General features: G+C 48.0%; 1 protein-coding gene across 7 annotated transcripts in view; it reads right to left on the bottom strand.

The window, feature by feature from the left end:
* PPIP5K1 (diphosphoinositol pentakisphosphate kinase 1) overlaps window positions 1-14189 on the bottom strand; it is a 124680-nt gene that overhangs the window by 45464 nt on the left and 65027 nt on the right. For all 7 annotated transcript variants that reach the window (XM_034783112.1, XM_034783115.1, XM_034783114.1 and 4 more), the window contains exons 24-26: window positions 8583-8699; window positions 7838-8002; window positions 5091-5181 (exon numbers count right to left, since the gene is read on the bottom strand). In XM_034783112.1, the coding sequence (XP_034639003.1) occupies window positions 5091-5181; window positions 7838-8002; window positions 8583-8699 (373 nt within the window). The remainder of the gene's footprint in view (window positions 1-5090; window positions 5182-7837; window positions 8003-8582; window positions 8700-14189) is intronic.

Here is a 14189-nt window from a genome sequence, read left to right as displayed (position 1 = left end):
AGCACTCTGGGATTTTTAGTCTGTTCATGGACTCACCTCTGCATTCCACCCAGAGACAAATTCCTTTTTCTTAGTTATCCAAGGAGTAGTGTTTGCTGAGTGTGAAGCAGCTAGCTTAACACAGCACCTTTCCTGTCAGTCTTCATGAGAAAGAGACAGCCTGCAGGAAACATCCTTCCCAAGGAACAGGAATTTCCATATGCGATCACATCAAAGGCCAATTCAGACCTGGAACCATCACCTACTGCTATTCTGGACCAGAAGAGTGGCCCATCCACTTGGTATCCTCCTCTCCCTGATACACTAGATTACACCAATAGACCATTTAGTCCAATATCCTGCCTCCAGCTGTAGCCAGGACCAGATGCTTCATAGAAAGAGGTACACTGTTTCCATATCTCACTGGGCAATACTATCCCATATAGGGAAATTGATTCCTGACTCTATAACTCATTCATTTCCTGAAGCAGAACTATGATGACCCCTGTAATTTTATCCTGAAATTGTGACACTTAGTACAAGATGACACTATTTTTCCATCAGCTTTCAAAAGGAGTTAATTCAGTTCATACAACCAGAACAATTATTTGGGAACCATCTGTTGCTGCAAAGCTGCAGAAGAGGCATCAGGCTTAGTCAGCCAGCAAGTGGCTGAGAGGACAGAGACACGCAGGGATGAGAACACCTCCCAGTGCAGCCAGGGGAGATCACAGCTCCCAGAGGATGAGTTTAGAGATTGGTGTCATAATTGCATTGTAGCACAAACAGCAGAAATAGAACACAAAGAGGGAAACAAACTGTGTAGCAAGAGCTCTATGTCTAATCACTTGGCTGAAGAGAAGGCAATGGAAAGGAAGTGAGAGACAGAGAAGATACATGACTATTCTTGGATCTGGCTAGCTCAATACAATTGGCCGGGTCAGGGAGAATGAGCTTGTGGAACTGCAATGCTTTTATATGGATCACTTCTCCATAAAGACTCTACACAACCTACCCCCTCAATCTCTCAAGCTGTGACTGTGGCCCTCCCCATTTTCAGTGGAACATTTTAAGGGCTCCAGCAGAGTAAACCCAACTCAACTTACTATGATGATAGCTCGGGAGGGAATGGTACCAGCAATATACCCAGGGTCCTCTCCTGTCTTCTCCCTTTTGTGTTTGTAACCATTCTGGTTTTATGCCAGAGTACTAGCACTCATCCTTCTCCCTCCATGGCAACAGATTAAGAAACACCACCAGCCAGTCACTGGCAAGGCCACTTAGTGGGGAAGTAGGCACAGCCGGACACTGGAGCAGGACTTGCTCAAAGCCCAGCAGTAGCAACAGGTGGTAGTGGCTAACAGACCCAACCACAAAAATATGTGCTGAAGCCCAAGCCAGAGGGAGAGGCAATTTAAGACCAGCTGTTCTTCCTACTCCTCCCCACACATAGAGCACACACATCTCAGTTGTGAAGGGGATGAATCTAGGTTTCAATAAAGCCAGACAAATGCATTAGGAAGGAAGAGACCCATGAACAGGTAACAGATGCATTGTCCCTTTCAATACATCAGAGGGATAAATACCAGGGAGGGAGAGGAGTTTCTAAGTTAAGCACTAATGCTGGCAGAAGAACAAATGGATATAAACTGTGTAGGCTTGAAACTAGAAGAAGGTTTCTAACCATCAGAGGAGTGAAGTTCTGGAACACCCTTCCAAGAGGAGCAGTGGGGACCAAAAAAAAAAAAAAAAAAAATCTAACTGGCTTCCAGACTGGATTGAGAAGTTTATGGAGGGGAAGGTATGATGGGACTGCATACAATGGCATGTAGCAAATCTGTGAGTGCGAGTAACAAATACCCTCAATGGCTGGTGATGGGACACTATATGGGGAAGGCTCTGCGTTACTACAGAGAATGCTTTCCCAGGTGTCTGGTGGGTCTTGCCCACGTGCTCAGGGTCTAACTGATTGCCATATTTGGGTTCGGGAAGGAATTTTCCCCCAGGTCAGATTGGCAGAGGCCCTTGGGAGTTTTCACCTTCCTCTGCAGCGTGGGGCCCGGGTCACTTGCAGGTTTAAACTAGTGTAAATGGTGGATTTTCTGTGACTTGAAATCCTTAAATCATGTTTTGAGGAGTCCAGTAACTCAGCCAGAGGTTATGGGTCTATTACAAGAGTGGGTGGGTGAGATTTTGTGGCCTGCAATGTGCAGCAGGCCAGACTAGATGATCACAATGGTTCCTTCTGACCTTGAAGTCTATGAGTTTTTATGAACCCAAATCCACCTAAGAAGAAAGGCGCATCCCCAGCAACCGTGGGTCCACAAGTAACCCACCAGCACAGATGCAGAGCCCTCTGCAGACCAGTGACCACTGGGTTCACACATGCCGCCCTCACAGAACTGATCACTTGGTTCCGGTTGTTCCTCCAACTTACTCAGTACTGCTGAGACTCTACAGGGCAGATGACTAGTGAGAAGACTGGTTTTGTATTGACAATCTAGTTAAAGCTCCATAGACCCAGAGTAGTTAAAGGCCCTTTTTGCACCTCAATGGAGCCTGCAGCAGCCTCTTCCAATGCTGAGTGAGGTCTAGGGAAAGCACAAGAGCAGGTAGTCAGGGATATCAGATCTTTATAGAGTACTAAACAGAGGGCCAGCCATCAATGCCTGAACCTCTCTGATATTGCCATATCAAGCATTCAGTCTTTAGGGACAGACATTAAAACAACCTTAATCTAATGGTTCAAAAGGAGATTCCGTTAACTGGGTGAGAATTAAGTTCAAATCCTAAGAGGGAGTTCGTGCACAGATGCAGAGGAAAGACTCAGGGCCTTTTAGAAATCTCTTGGTTGTAGGATGTCTACGGGCTGGTCTTCACTACCCGCCCGGATCGGCGGTAGAAAATCGATCTCTCGGGGATCGATTTATCGTGTCTCGTCGGGATGCGATAATCAATCCCCGAATCGACGTGCGTACTCCACCAGCCCAGGTAGGAGTAAGCACCGTTGACGGGGGAGCCGCAGCAGTTGATTTGCCGCCGTCCTCACAGCAGGGTAAGTAAGTTGAATTCAGCTACGCTATTCACATAGCTGAATTTGTGTATCTGAAATCGATCTCCCCCCCGTAGTGTAGATGTAGCCTAAAACTCAGAGAACAGGGACTTGAACTAGTGCTGCTGCTAGGAGGACTTTGGCCATGCTTCAAAGGTGACCTGCAAAGATGTTTAAGAAAATCGGTTTGCCCCTACTTTGCCGCTTTCTGGTGTATAATGGCAACCTGAAAGGTCTGAAGCTTGTGACTTTTTTTTAACCTTAGGAACATCAGGAATATCAAGTCTGGTCTACCCTGCTTTTGCTGGATAACTTTCTTGGAGCTTAAATGTGAACTTTTCCACCTAAATTAAAGATTCAAAAATCTGCCTCTTTAACAAAGACATCCTTTCTCCTAAACATTCTAGAGTACGTTTACACGGAGATACAAACCCACAGCACCAAGTCTCAGCGCCCAGTCCGCTGACTGGCTCACAGGGCTCAGGCTGCAGGGGTGAAAACTGCCGTGTAAACGTTGGGCTCGGGCTGGAGCCCAGGCTCTAAGACCCTCCCCTCTCATGGGGTCTCAGTCCAGGCTCCAGCCCAAGCCTGAACGTCTACACTGCAATTTTATAGCTCCCCAGCCTGAGGCCCACGAGTCCAAGTCAGCTGACCTAGGCTAGCTGCAAGCCTTTGATCTCAGTGTAGACATAGCCTTAGACTTTGGAGCTCAGTGACCTGCTAAACAAAACCCAGAATTTTAAAGTGTGGTGAAAAATCCCTTTCCCTCTCAATTGCTCAGGTTTCACTTTCTTGCAATACTGTATTTGCACTAGTTGTACAGTGGCCATAGAGCCTTCCAAGGAGACAAGAACTGAATTCATAATGTTAAAGAACAAAAAAAAGCAGAATTTTCTTTTGACAAAACCTGGCAGGACTTCTTCATACAACATAAATAAAAGCAACAAAGTGCACATGCTCATTTACTTTCCCTTTGGACTGCCAGACTTTTAGATATAGTAAATATTCCAGGCCTGCAGAGACAGAAGCAGGTGCTGGAATTGTCGCCTTCTGTATTGTCCAGAGTGAACATCTCCAGCACCTTGCTGCACGAAGCTGTTTTATGGATAGTTTGCAATCTCCCACAAAAATGTGCTATCCTTCTAAACCATCATCATCTGCATCTGTCAAGGTTCCGCTTTGCAGGCAGTCAGCAGCAGAGATTTGGGCTCTGGATAGAGAATTTGACTCTGTTTCTGCAACAGGAGTTCTGGGAACATTAGGAAGCTGTGATCAACAAAATCCAAATTCTGGCCTGACAGGACAGCACCGTCATGGCTTTCTTAACCTTGCACCAAATGTTTGGCTTTACTAGGCAGCATGACAAAGTGCCAACACAATCTGACTTCAGTGCCCAGACCACAGATACTTAACAGTGGGAATCTGTGCTAAAAATACTTGCAAACAGTGCCCAGAAGTTTTTTCCACCAGCTTCAACTGGCACTCTAGCTATGAAAAGCTAACCAGATCAGTGAAGGGTGCTATGAGCCGTCACCATTGAACAGACAGTGGTTGGTGAGTGATCTCCATTCCCTTGATGAGGCCAAAAATCTTAACATGAGGAAGGGATTATAGACAACAATCCATCTATGGGAAGAGCCTGGCAAATTAATAAATTAACCCAGCTGTGATACCTGTTTCAGTTCTATACAGAACCCACGTACATCCACATCTCAGATTTTGGCCAGTAACTTTCCCTCCCTCTGCTAAGGATCAAATAGTGCACCGTGAAATACGCTGCCATGGGAGCAGAAACCTGCTCTGCAATTATGCATCTGTTACAAAAGGTAATGTGTGCACTTTCAGCAGTAAGGACCTTGGCTGCGTGAGGGGCTGAGGAATGAAGGAGATAGAGAACTGTACAGGAAACTTATTGTATGCTGTAACATTACATAAGAGGATATAATACATACACAGACATACATGGAACTTGAGCCAGATGTACATGTGGAGGGATGGACAGACGCACAGAGAGAGAGAGAGAGAGGTACAGGTGGACAGGTCGAGTACAGACTCGTACCTAGGCCACTTTGCTTCATTTCGGCAGATTGTCTGGAGTAGGAGGAGAAGAGGCGATACCCTCCAGTTTTGGAAGAGGACTCGGACAGCACCTGTAGAAACAAGAGGAATGCTGACTGCACCATTAAGGATTCCTGGCTGCTCTACCCACCACCCTCAAAGGACTTCGCAAATGTTAGTAAGAGGTGGAGAGGATGTGTCTCATTTTAAAGACTGAGGGGAAGGGACAATTTCACAGGCACAAAGAGCCAATTTGTGCCTGATTCTCACTGGCAGTCACAGGGAGTTAAGTGTTGACCTGCCTTTTGCACCTTTAGAAGGTTCCCCCTAAGGAACCTGGCACAAAGCTGAGAATAGAACTCAAGGAGTCCCGACTCCCATGCTCCAGCTCTGATCACCAGAGCATTTCTCCTCTAGGACATGCACACAACCCATGTCAGCACCACCAAGTGCAGTTGTTTCCACATAAGAACAGCCATAGTGGGGCCAGACCAAGGGTCCATCCAGCCCAGTATTCTGTCTCTGACAGTGGCAGTGGTAGCAGATGACAGAACAAAACAGGGAAATTTCAAGTGCTCCATCCCCTGCCATCCAGTCCCAGCTTCTGGCAGCTGGAGGTTTAGGGACACTCGGAGTATGGGGTTATGTCCCTGACCATCTTGGCTTATAGCCACTGATGGACCTATCCTCCATGACCTTCTCCAATTCTTTCTTGAACCCAGTTATAGTTTTGGCCTTCACAACATCCCCTGGCAACGAATTTCACAGATCAACTGTGTGTTGTGTGAAGAAGTAGTTAATTTTGTTTACTCTGCAGCCTATTAAGAAACTGGGTTCATCTGATGAAATTGCTTTATAACAATATAACATATATAACTCTTCCCAATTCACTTTCTCTGCGCCATTCATGATTTTATAGACCTCTATCATATTCCCCCCAGCCTTAGTCGTCTCTTTTCTAAACTGAACAGTCCCAGATTTTTTAAATCTTTCCTCACATGGAAACTGTTCCATACTCAATCATTTTTGTTGCTCTTCTCTGTATCTTTTCCATTTCTAACATATATTTTCGGAGATAGGGCAATCAGAACTGCATGTAGTATTCAAGATGTGGGCATACCATGGATTTATATAGTGCCACTATGATATTTTCTGTTTTATTATATATCTGTTTCCTAATGGCTCCCAACATTGTTAGCTTTGACTGTCACTGCACACTAAACAGATGTTTTCAGAGAAACTATACACAATGATTCCAAGATCTCTTTCTTGAGTGGTAACAGATAATTTAGACCCCATTGTTTTGTATGTATAGTTGGAATTATGTTTTCTAATGTGCATTACTTTGCATTTACCAACATTGAATTTCATCTGCCATTTTTTTGCCCAGTCATCCAGTTTAGGGAGATCCCTTTACAGCGCTTCACAATCAGCTTTGGACTTAACTATCTTGAGTAATTTTCTATCACCTGCAAATATTGCCACCTCACTGCTCCTCTCCTTTTCTAGGAAATTTATGACTATGTTGAGCAACACTGGTTCCACTACAGATCCTTAGGGGACCCTGCTATTTACCTCTCTCCACTGTGAAAACTGACCATTTATTCCTACCTTTTGTTTCCTATCTTTTAACCAGTTACTGATCCAGGAGAAGACCTTCCCTCTTATCCCTTGACTGCTTACTTTGCCTAAGAGCCTTTGGTGAGGGACCTTGTCAAGGCTTTCTGAAAGTCCAAGTACACTAGATCCATTGGATCACCCTAGGATCCTCCCCAGACCATGGTTAATTTATTGACTGACAATAATAAGGAAGGCCCAAGACAGCCGAAGATCCCTCAGCCCAAAACATCCCTTCCCCAACCTCCAAGAAAACAGCTAGAATCAAGGAAGTGAATAGTCCCAGAAAGGAGGAGAGACAGTGCTGAAAGCAACTCGAAGGGGATTTGGATACCTGTGAGCTAAGGCCCCACCACTGAGACAGCCTATCCAGACTGAGCCTGAGGACAGGGAGTAAGGCCAGCCCAGCTCAGTTCAATTGCCTTGGCAGGACAGTGGATAGACAGTCCTATAAGTATATCGGCCCTATGGCAGATTAAGAACTTTGTAATAAACCTCCACTGCCCAACGCAAATCACAGATGGCAGGCACCACTCCTTCCCATGAGCCTACAGGAGGCAGATAAACTGGAAAGTGCCATATGGCCTAACTTCATGAGACAAGTGCAGAGTCCTGCACTTAGGACGGAAGAATCCCAGGCACTGATACAGACTAGGGACCGAGTGGCTAGGCAGCAATTCTGCAGAAAAGGACCTAGGGAGCATATGGCTCTGTGCGCTGCCTCTCTCTGCAAGCACCGCCCCCGCAGCTCTCGCAGCCAATGGGAGGTGCAGGGGCAGTGCTTGAAAGCAGGAGCAGCGCACAGAGAGAGACCCCGGCCCCTGCCCCCATGGCTGCTTCTGGGAGCAGCGTGGGATCGGGGTAGGCAGGGAGTCTGCCTTAGCGGCAGCCACACTGCATCACCAAAGACCGCAATCGACTGGGAGATCCTCTAGGATCGACCACTCGATCATGATCAACTGGTTGGTGACCACAGCCCTAACTCCTTTCATGGCAGTAACTCAGATCCTGGTGCACTATTAAAAGGGTAGTCCCGGAAAAATGCAGCTTTTCTGCAATGATAAAACTGAGATCCCCAGTCTGGGCAAGAGAACTAGATCAGAGCAACTGAAACTACACCCGCCCCATTACCTCCATGGATCCAGTTTTCCGGTTGCGGATCAAGGGAGATCTCCGCTGAACGCAGATTGGCTCAGAGGGCTGGGATGATCTTTCTTGTGCTTGGTCTGTCTCATCAGTGCTCTTCACTTTGGAGAGATCCTCCATGCTGCCCTGGTTTGGCTTCTTATCATCATTCTGCATGAAGGAAACACAACTAGCAATGCAGGCCCAGGTGGGATTTATTGAGAGGAAAAACAGGCCCAGCAGAATTCTAGTCAGACACTTGTAATCACACTTTGTTTTGTACATCTCCCCACACGCAGCCTTGAAACTTGAGACAGACACAAAGTACCCAATCAGCCAGGAAACTCAATCCCGCAAATGACCCTCAACTGCCAGATAAGCTACTGCAAGAGCAGGCCTGAGACATGGCCACTACTGGCCAACAGAAGCACTGCAGCATGCAGTGGAGCTACTAGGTATGTGTTTATCAGAGTGTGAATAAGGATTCTGGGTCAGACTGTGCCTGGCCCTGCTGTGAGCACACCAGAGCCTGCTCCGCCAGTATCATAAGGGCTCTCCTGAGCACACTTGGGTCCCAGCTTTTCTAAGGATGGGGGAGAGGTGGGCCTGTGGCTTCACCTCTCTTTCATTAGCACGCTGCTTTCCCCTCAGGAGCAGTGCAGTTGGTGTGCTCCACCCCATCTCCCACAAGGCCTGTGCCTCAGTGACACAGGCAGACCCTTCAAACAGGGCACAGTGACTGCAGACTCACTTCTGCTGATGCAGGCCGAAAGCCAAACCCTGTAGGGGCACTTCCATCTTCCTCACATCCCTTCACACCTGGGCTGAAATGCAGCTCCACGTGAAAACGCTCCTCTGAAGATGGGTCCTGAGAACACAAAAATCAGCCCCACCTTCATCTGTGGTACTGGCCCTCAGCCCTTTCTCTGCCATGCCAAAACAGCACACACCCCAAGCACACCGCTTAGGCGGAAATGCAGAAGCAATGAGACAAGCATAGACACGCTAACTTGGGCTTTATGTCTCACCCAGCAGCAGAGCTCAGTATTATGTTTATCAGAGTAGCTTCCGGAGGACCCAATCAGGACTGGGCTATGCAAACATACCCAGAGACACAGTACCTGCTCTTCCTTCAAAACTGACCACACACTGGGGAGGGTGAGTCTTACACCTTCCTTGACTTCGGCTTTATAGATTATGACTTTAAGGACAACACAGGCCAGGGACTCTCACCCAGGATGTCTCCTGGCTGGGCTACAGCAGATCTTTGAGAAAGACACACCCAGTCTTGATTTGAAGACCCCCTGTGAAGGAGAATCCACCATATCCCTGGGCAAGTTGTTCCCAGGGTTAATTACCCTGACTGTTATAAACTAGAGTATAAGGTGGGAAGTTTTATTTGTCTACTTTCAGCTTTCCAGCCATTGACTCTTCTTTCCACATAGTGGACAGAGATATTTATTGAATACTTCTGTCTTTTCTGCATCATTATTGGCAATTTTATCATCTCTATCTATTCCAGACTTACACCATTGCTAGGATTTTTTTCCTGGATATTTAAAAAATTCTGTTATTGTCCTCTTAATCCTACTGGCTATAGATTTTTGGCATTGATTCCTTTGGCATCCCACATCAATTGTCTGCATTTCATGACTAAAAACATAAGAACTTAAGAATGGCCATACTGGGTCAGACCAAAGATCCATCTAGCCCAGTATCCTGTCTTCTGGCAGTGGCCAATGCCAGGTGCCCCAGAGGGAATGAACAGAACAGGTAATCATCAAGTGATCCATCCCCTGTCACCGATTCCCAGCTTCTGGCAAACAGACGCTAGGGACACCATTCCTGTCCATCCTGGCTAATAGCCACTGATGGACCTATCCTCCATGAACTTATCTAGTTCTTTTTTTTACCCTGTTATTGTCTTGGCCTTCACAACATCCTTAGGCAAAGAGTTCCACAGGTTGACTGTGCATTGTGCGAAAAAAATGCTTCCTTTTGTTTTAAATCTGCTGCCTATTAATTTAATTTGGTGACCCTTAGTTCTTGTGTTATGAGAAGGCATAAATAACACTTCCTTATTTACTTTCTCCACATCATTCACGATTTTATATTCCTCTATAATACCCACCCTTAACTTTCCCCCAGTCTTATTAATATCTCCTCATATGGAAACCATTCCATACCCCCAATCATTTTTGTTGCCCTTTTCCAATTCCAATATTCTTTTTTGAGAAGGGGCGACCACATCTGCATGCAGTATTCAAGATGTGGGTGTGCCATGGATTTATATAGCGACAACATGTCTTATTATCTATCCCTTTCTTAATGACTGCTAATTTAATAGATTTTTAAGGCCAGAAGGGACCATTATGATCACCTGTCTGACCTTCTGCACAATGCAAGCCATAGAATTTCATCCAGTGATTCCTACCTCAAACCCATCATTTAAGTCATTGCTATCAACCTCCATTTTTCCATTTGTGCGTGCAATTCTATAGTGCTCTTTTCTCTTCCCTTTTTAATGAGGCTAGTTTTTCTGTGATTGGGGAATTTTGATTTTTTGGGCATTTACTAAAAGAATTTTTAAACAACTTCTAATTATCATTCATGTTGTCTGAAGTTTGGGGAAATTGGCCCTTTCAAAGTGCCAAGTAAATATATTACTGGTTAGGATAATATTCTGTTTACAGATAACACATATAATTAGGTTGTGCTCACTTACACCTAGGCAACCACTACTGTTTAGCTCAGTGATTAATGTATCTCTATCAACAAGTTAACACAATATTAGCCACAAATGCCATAGCTGGGCTATTCTCCTCGAGGAGAGCTCGGCCCTTAGATTCCAATAACCAGAGGGCCACACTCACTCCCCTTAAATCAAGCGTGGGTTAACAAGCAGTAGCTGCCACAATGAGTCAGAGGGCTCAGTTAACCTTTCCCTAAAGAGTTCCAACACTGATAACACAGTGGGTCAGTAGAAGAGCACAGCCAATCTATTACAACAGGTCTGACTCCAAGTGCTCTGCCCCAACCACTTACAGACCATGCGGTCTCTTCTAACAATACACTTGGAGAAGAGGGGGGTATAAGACGGTTACTCACCGTTGTAACTGTTGTTCTTCGAGATGTGTTGCTCATATCCATTCCATTAGGTGTGCGCGCGCCGCGTGCACGATCGTCGGAAGATTTTCTACCCTAGCAACACCGGCAGGTCGGCTGTGGAGCCCCCTAGAGTGGCGCCTTCATGGCGCTGAATATATACCCCAGCCGACCCGGCGCCCCCTCAGTTCCTTCTTGCCGGCTACTCCGACAGTGGGGACGGGGGGCGGGTTTGGAATGGATATGAGCAACACATCTCGAAGAACAACAGTTACAACGGTGAGTAACCGTCTTTTCTTCTTCGAGTGCTTGCTCATATCCATTCCATTAGGTGACTCCCAAGCCCAACTTAGGTGGTGGGGTCGGAGTGAGACATTGCTGTGTGCAAAACCGCTGATCCGAATGCAGCATCGTCCCTGGACTGCTGCACTAGTGCATAGTGAGCTGTAAACGTGTGGACTGATGACCAAACCGCCGCTCTACAAATGTCCTGTATCGGAACATGTGCCAGGAAAGCAGTCGAGGAGGCTTGGGCCCTCGTGGAGTGGGCGGTGAGGTGCGGTGCTGAGACACCTGCCAGGTCATAGCAAGTCCGGATGCAAGACGTAATCCAGGAGGATAGGCGTTGTGAGGAGACCGGTGAGCCTTTCATTCGGTCGGCCACTGCAACGAAGAGTTGCGTCGTCTTTCTAAAGTGCTTTGTGCGGTCAATATAGAAGGCCAGGGCCCTTCGTACGTCCAGGGAATGCAAACGTTGATCCTGGCGAGTGGCATGTGGTTTAGGATGAAAGACCGGGAGAAATATGTCCTGGTTGATATGAAAAGGAGAAACCACCTTAGGGAGAAAGGCAGGATGTGGACGAAGCTGCACTTTATCCTTATGAAAAACTGTGTAAGGGGGCTCAGAGGTAAGCGCCCTGAGTTCAGAAACGCGCCTTGCTGAGGTGATGGCTACGAGGAAAGCTGTCTTCCAGGATAGGTACAGAAGTGAACAGGTGGCCAGTGGCTCGAATGGAGGACCTGTGAGCTTGGAGAGAACCAGGTTGAGGTCCCACGTCGGGACGGGCTGACGTTGTTGAGGGTACGTCCGGTCTAAGCCCTTGAGGAATCTAACGACCATCGGGTTAGAGAATACCGAGGACGCGAGTTCCCCTGGGTGAAAGGCCGATATAGCGGCCAGGTGAACTCTAATTGAAGATATCGCCAACCCCTGTTGTTTTAGGGAGAGGAGATAGTCCAAAATGAGAGGAATGGGTGCCTGCAACGGGGATGTGGCTCGTTGTTCGCACCAACAGGAGAACCGCTTCCACTTGGCCAGGTACGTGGTCCGTGTTGAGGGCTTCCTACTGCTCAGCAGAATCTGTTGTACAGAGTGCGAGCATTGCTGCTCTGCCTGGGTGAACCATGGAGCAGCCACACCGTGAGGTGGAGTGATTGCAGGTCGGGGTGACGCAACCGGCCGTGGTCCTGAGAGATGAGATCCGGACACAACGGAAGTGGGATCGGTGTCTGAACCGAGAGTTCCAACAGTGTGGAGTACCAATGTTGTCTCGGCCACGCTGGAGCGATCAGAATTACCTGTGCCTGGTCTCTGCGCAGTTTGAGCAGAACCTTGTGGACCAGAGGAAACGGAGGGAATGCATAAAACAGGTGGTCTTTCCAGGGAAGTAGAAAGGCATCCGAGAGGGAGCCCGGAGCTCGACCTTGTAGGGAGCAGAATACATGGCACTTCCTGTTGTCTCGAGATGCAAACAGGTCTATCTGGGGAAACCCCCACCTCTGGAAGATGGAATGTATGATGTCCGGACGGATAGACCACTCGTGCGTCTGGAAGGACCTGCTGAGTCGGTCCGCTAGAGTGTTCTGGACTCCAGGGAGGAACGATGCCGTGAGATGGATTGAGTGGGCGATGCAGAAGTCCCACAGGCGAGTGGCCTCTTGGCATAGGATTGACGAACGTGCTCCTCCTTGCTTGTTGATGTAAAACATGGCCGTGGTGTTGTCGATGAGAACTAACACACAGCGGCCACGTAGGAGATTGAGGAATGCCTGGCACGCCAGGCGCACCGCCATCAGTTCCCGAACATTGATGTGCAGGGCTAACTGGGGTGCAGTCCACAGGCCCTGGGTATGATGTTCGTTGAGATGGGCACCCCAACCCAGAGATGACGCGTCTGTGACCAGGTGCAGAGAGGGTTGTGGGGCGTGAAATGGCATCCCCTCGCAGACTACATTGTGATCTAGCCACCAGGTGAGGGAGGCCAGGACCGAGTTCGGGACCGTGACCACCATGTTCAGGCTGTCCCGATGTGGACGGTATATTGATGACACCCAGGTTTGAAGCAGGCGAAGCCGAAGTCTGGCATGCCTGGTTACGTACGTGCAGGAAGCCATGTGACCCAGCAGGGTCAGGCACGACCTCACCGTGGTAGTTGGGAAGGCCTTGAGCCCTTGAATGAGGTTCGTGATGGTGCCAAAGCGGTTGTCTGGCAGGATGGCTTGTGCACGTCTGGAGTCTAGAACTGCGCCGATGAATTCTATTCTCTGGGTAGGCTCTAGAGTGGATTTGTCCTTGTTGAGTAGGATGCCCAACTCGTAGAATGTGTGCACTATTCTGTGGACATGAGCTTGAACTTGCTCCTTGGTGCGACCGCGCACCAGCCAGTCGTCTAGGTACGGGAACACCTGTACCCCTTGCCGACGAAGGTACGCTGCCACGACAGCCATACATTTCGTGAACACTCTTGGGGCCGAGGATAGGCCGAAGGGAAGGACTGCAAATTGGTAGTGCACCGTGTTTACCACGAATCGCAGGAAGCGTCTGTGAGGCGGGTAAATTGCGATATGAAAGTAAGCGTCTTTCATGTCGAGGGCGGCGAACCAGTCTCCAGGATCGAGGGAAGGGATAATGGCCCCCAAAGAGACCATGCGGAACTTCAACTTTACTACGAATTTGTTGAGTCCGCGCAAGTCCAAGATGGGCCGCAGACCTCCTTTGGACTTGGGGATCAGGAAGTAACGGGAATAAAATCCCCTGCCCCTTAACTCTATCGGAACCTCCTCTATGGCCCCCATGGCAAGGAGCGTAGAAACCTCCTGTATAAGAAATTGCTCGTGAGAAGGGTCCCTGAAGAGGAACGGGGAAGGGGGGTGGGAGGGGGGGATAGAAGAAAACTGGATAGCGTATCCCCTCTCCACCGTGCGGAGGACCCAACGGTCCGAAGTTATAAGGGACCAAGCACGGTGGAAGTGG

This window comes from Trachemys scripta, chromosome 10 (genome assembly GCF_013100865.1).
Source record: "Trachemys scripta elegans isolate TJP31775 chromosome 10, CAS_Tse_1.0, whole genome shotgun sequence".
Classification (NCBI taxonomy): domain Eukaryota; kingdom Metazoa; phylum Chordata; order Testudines; family Emydidae; genus Trachemys; species Trachemys scripta.
Note: the sequence above shows the minus strand (reverse complement) of the source record. Positions and strands in the feature narration are given on the sequence as shown.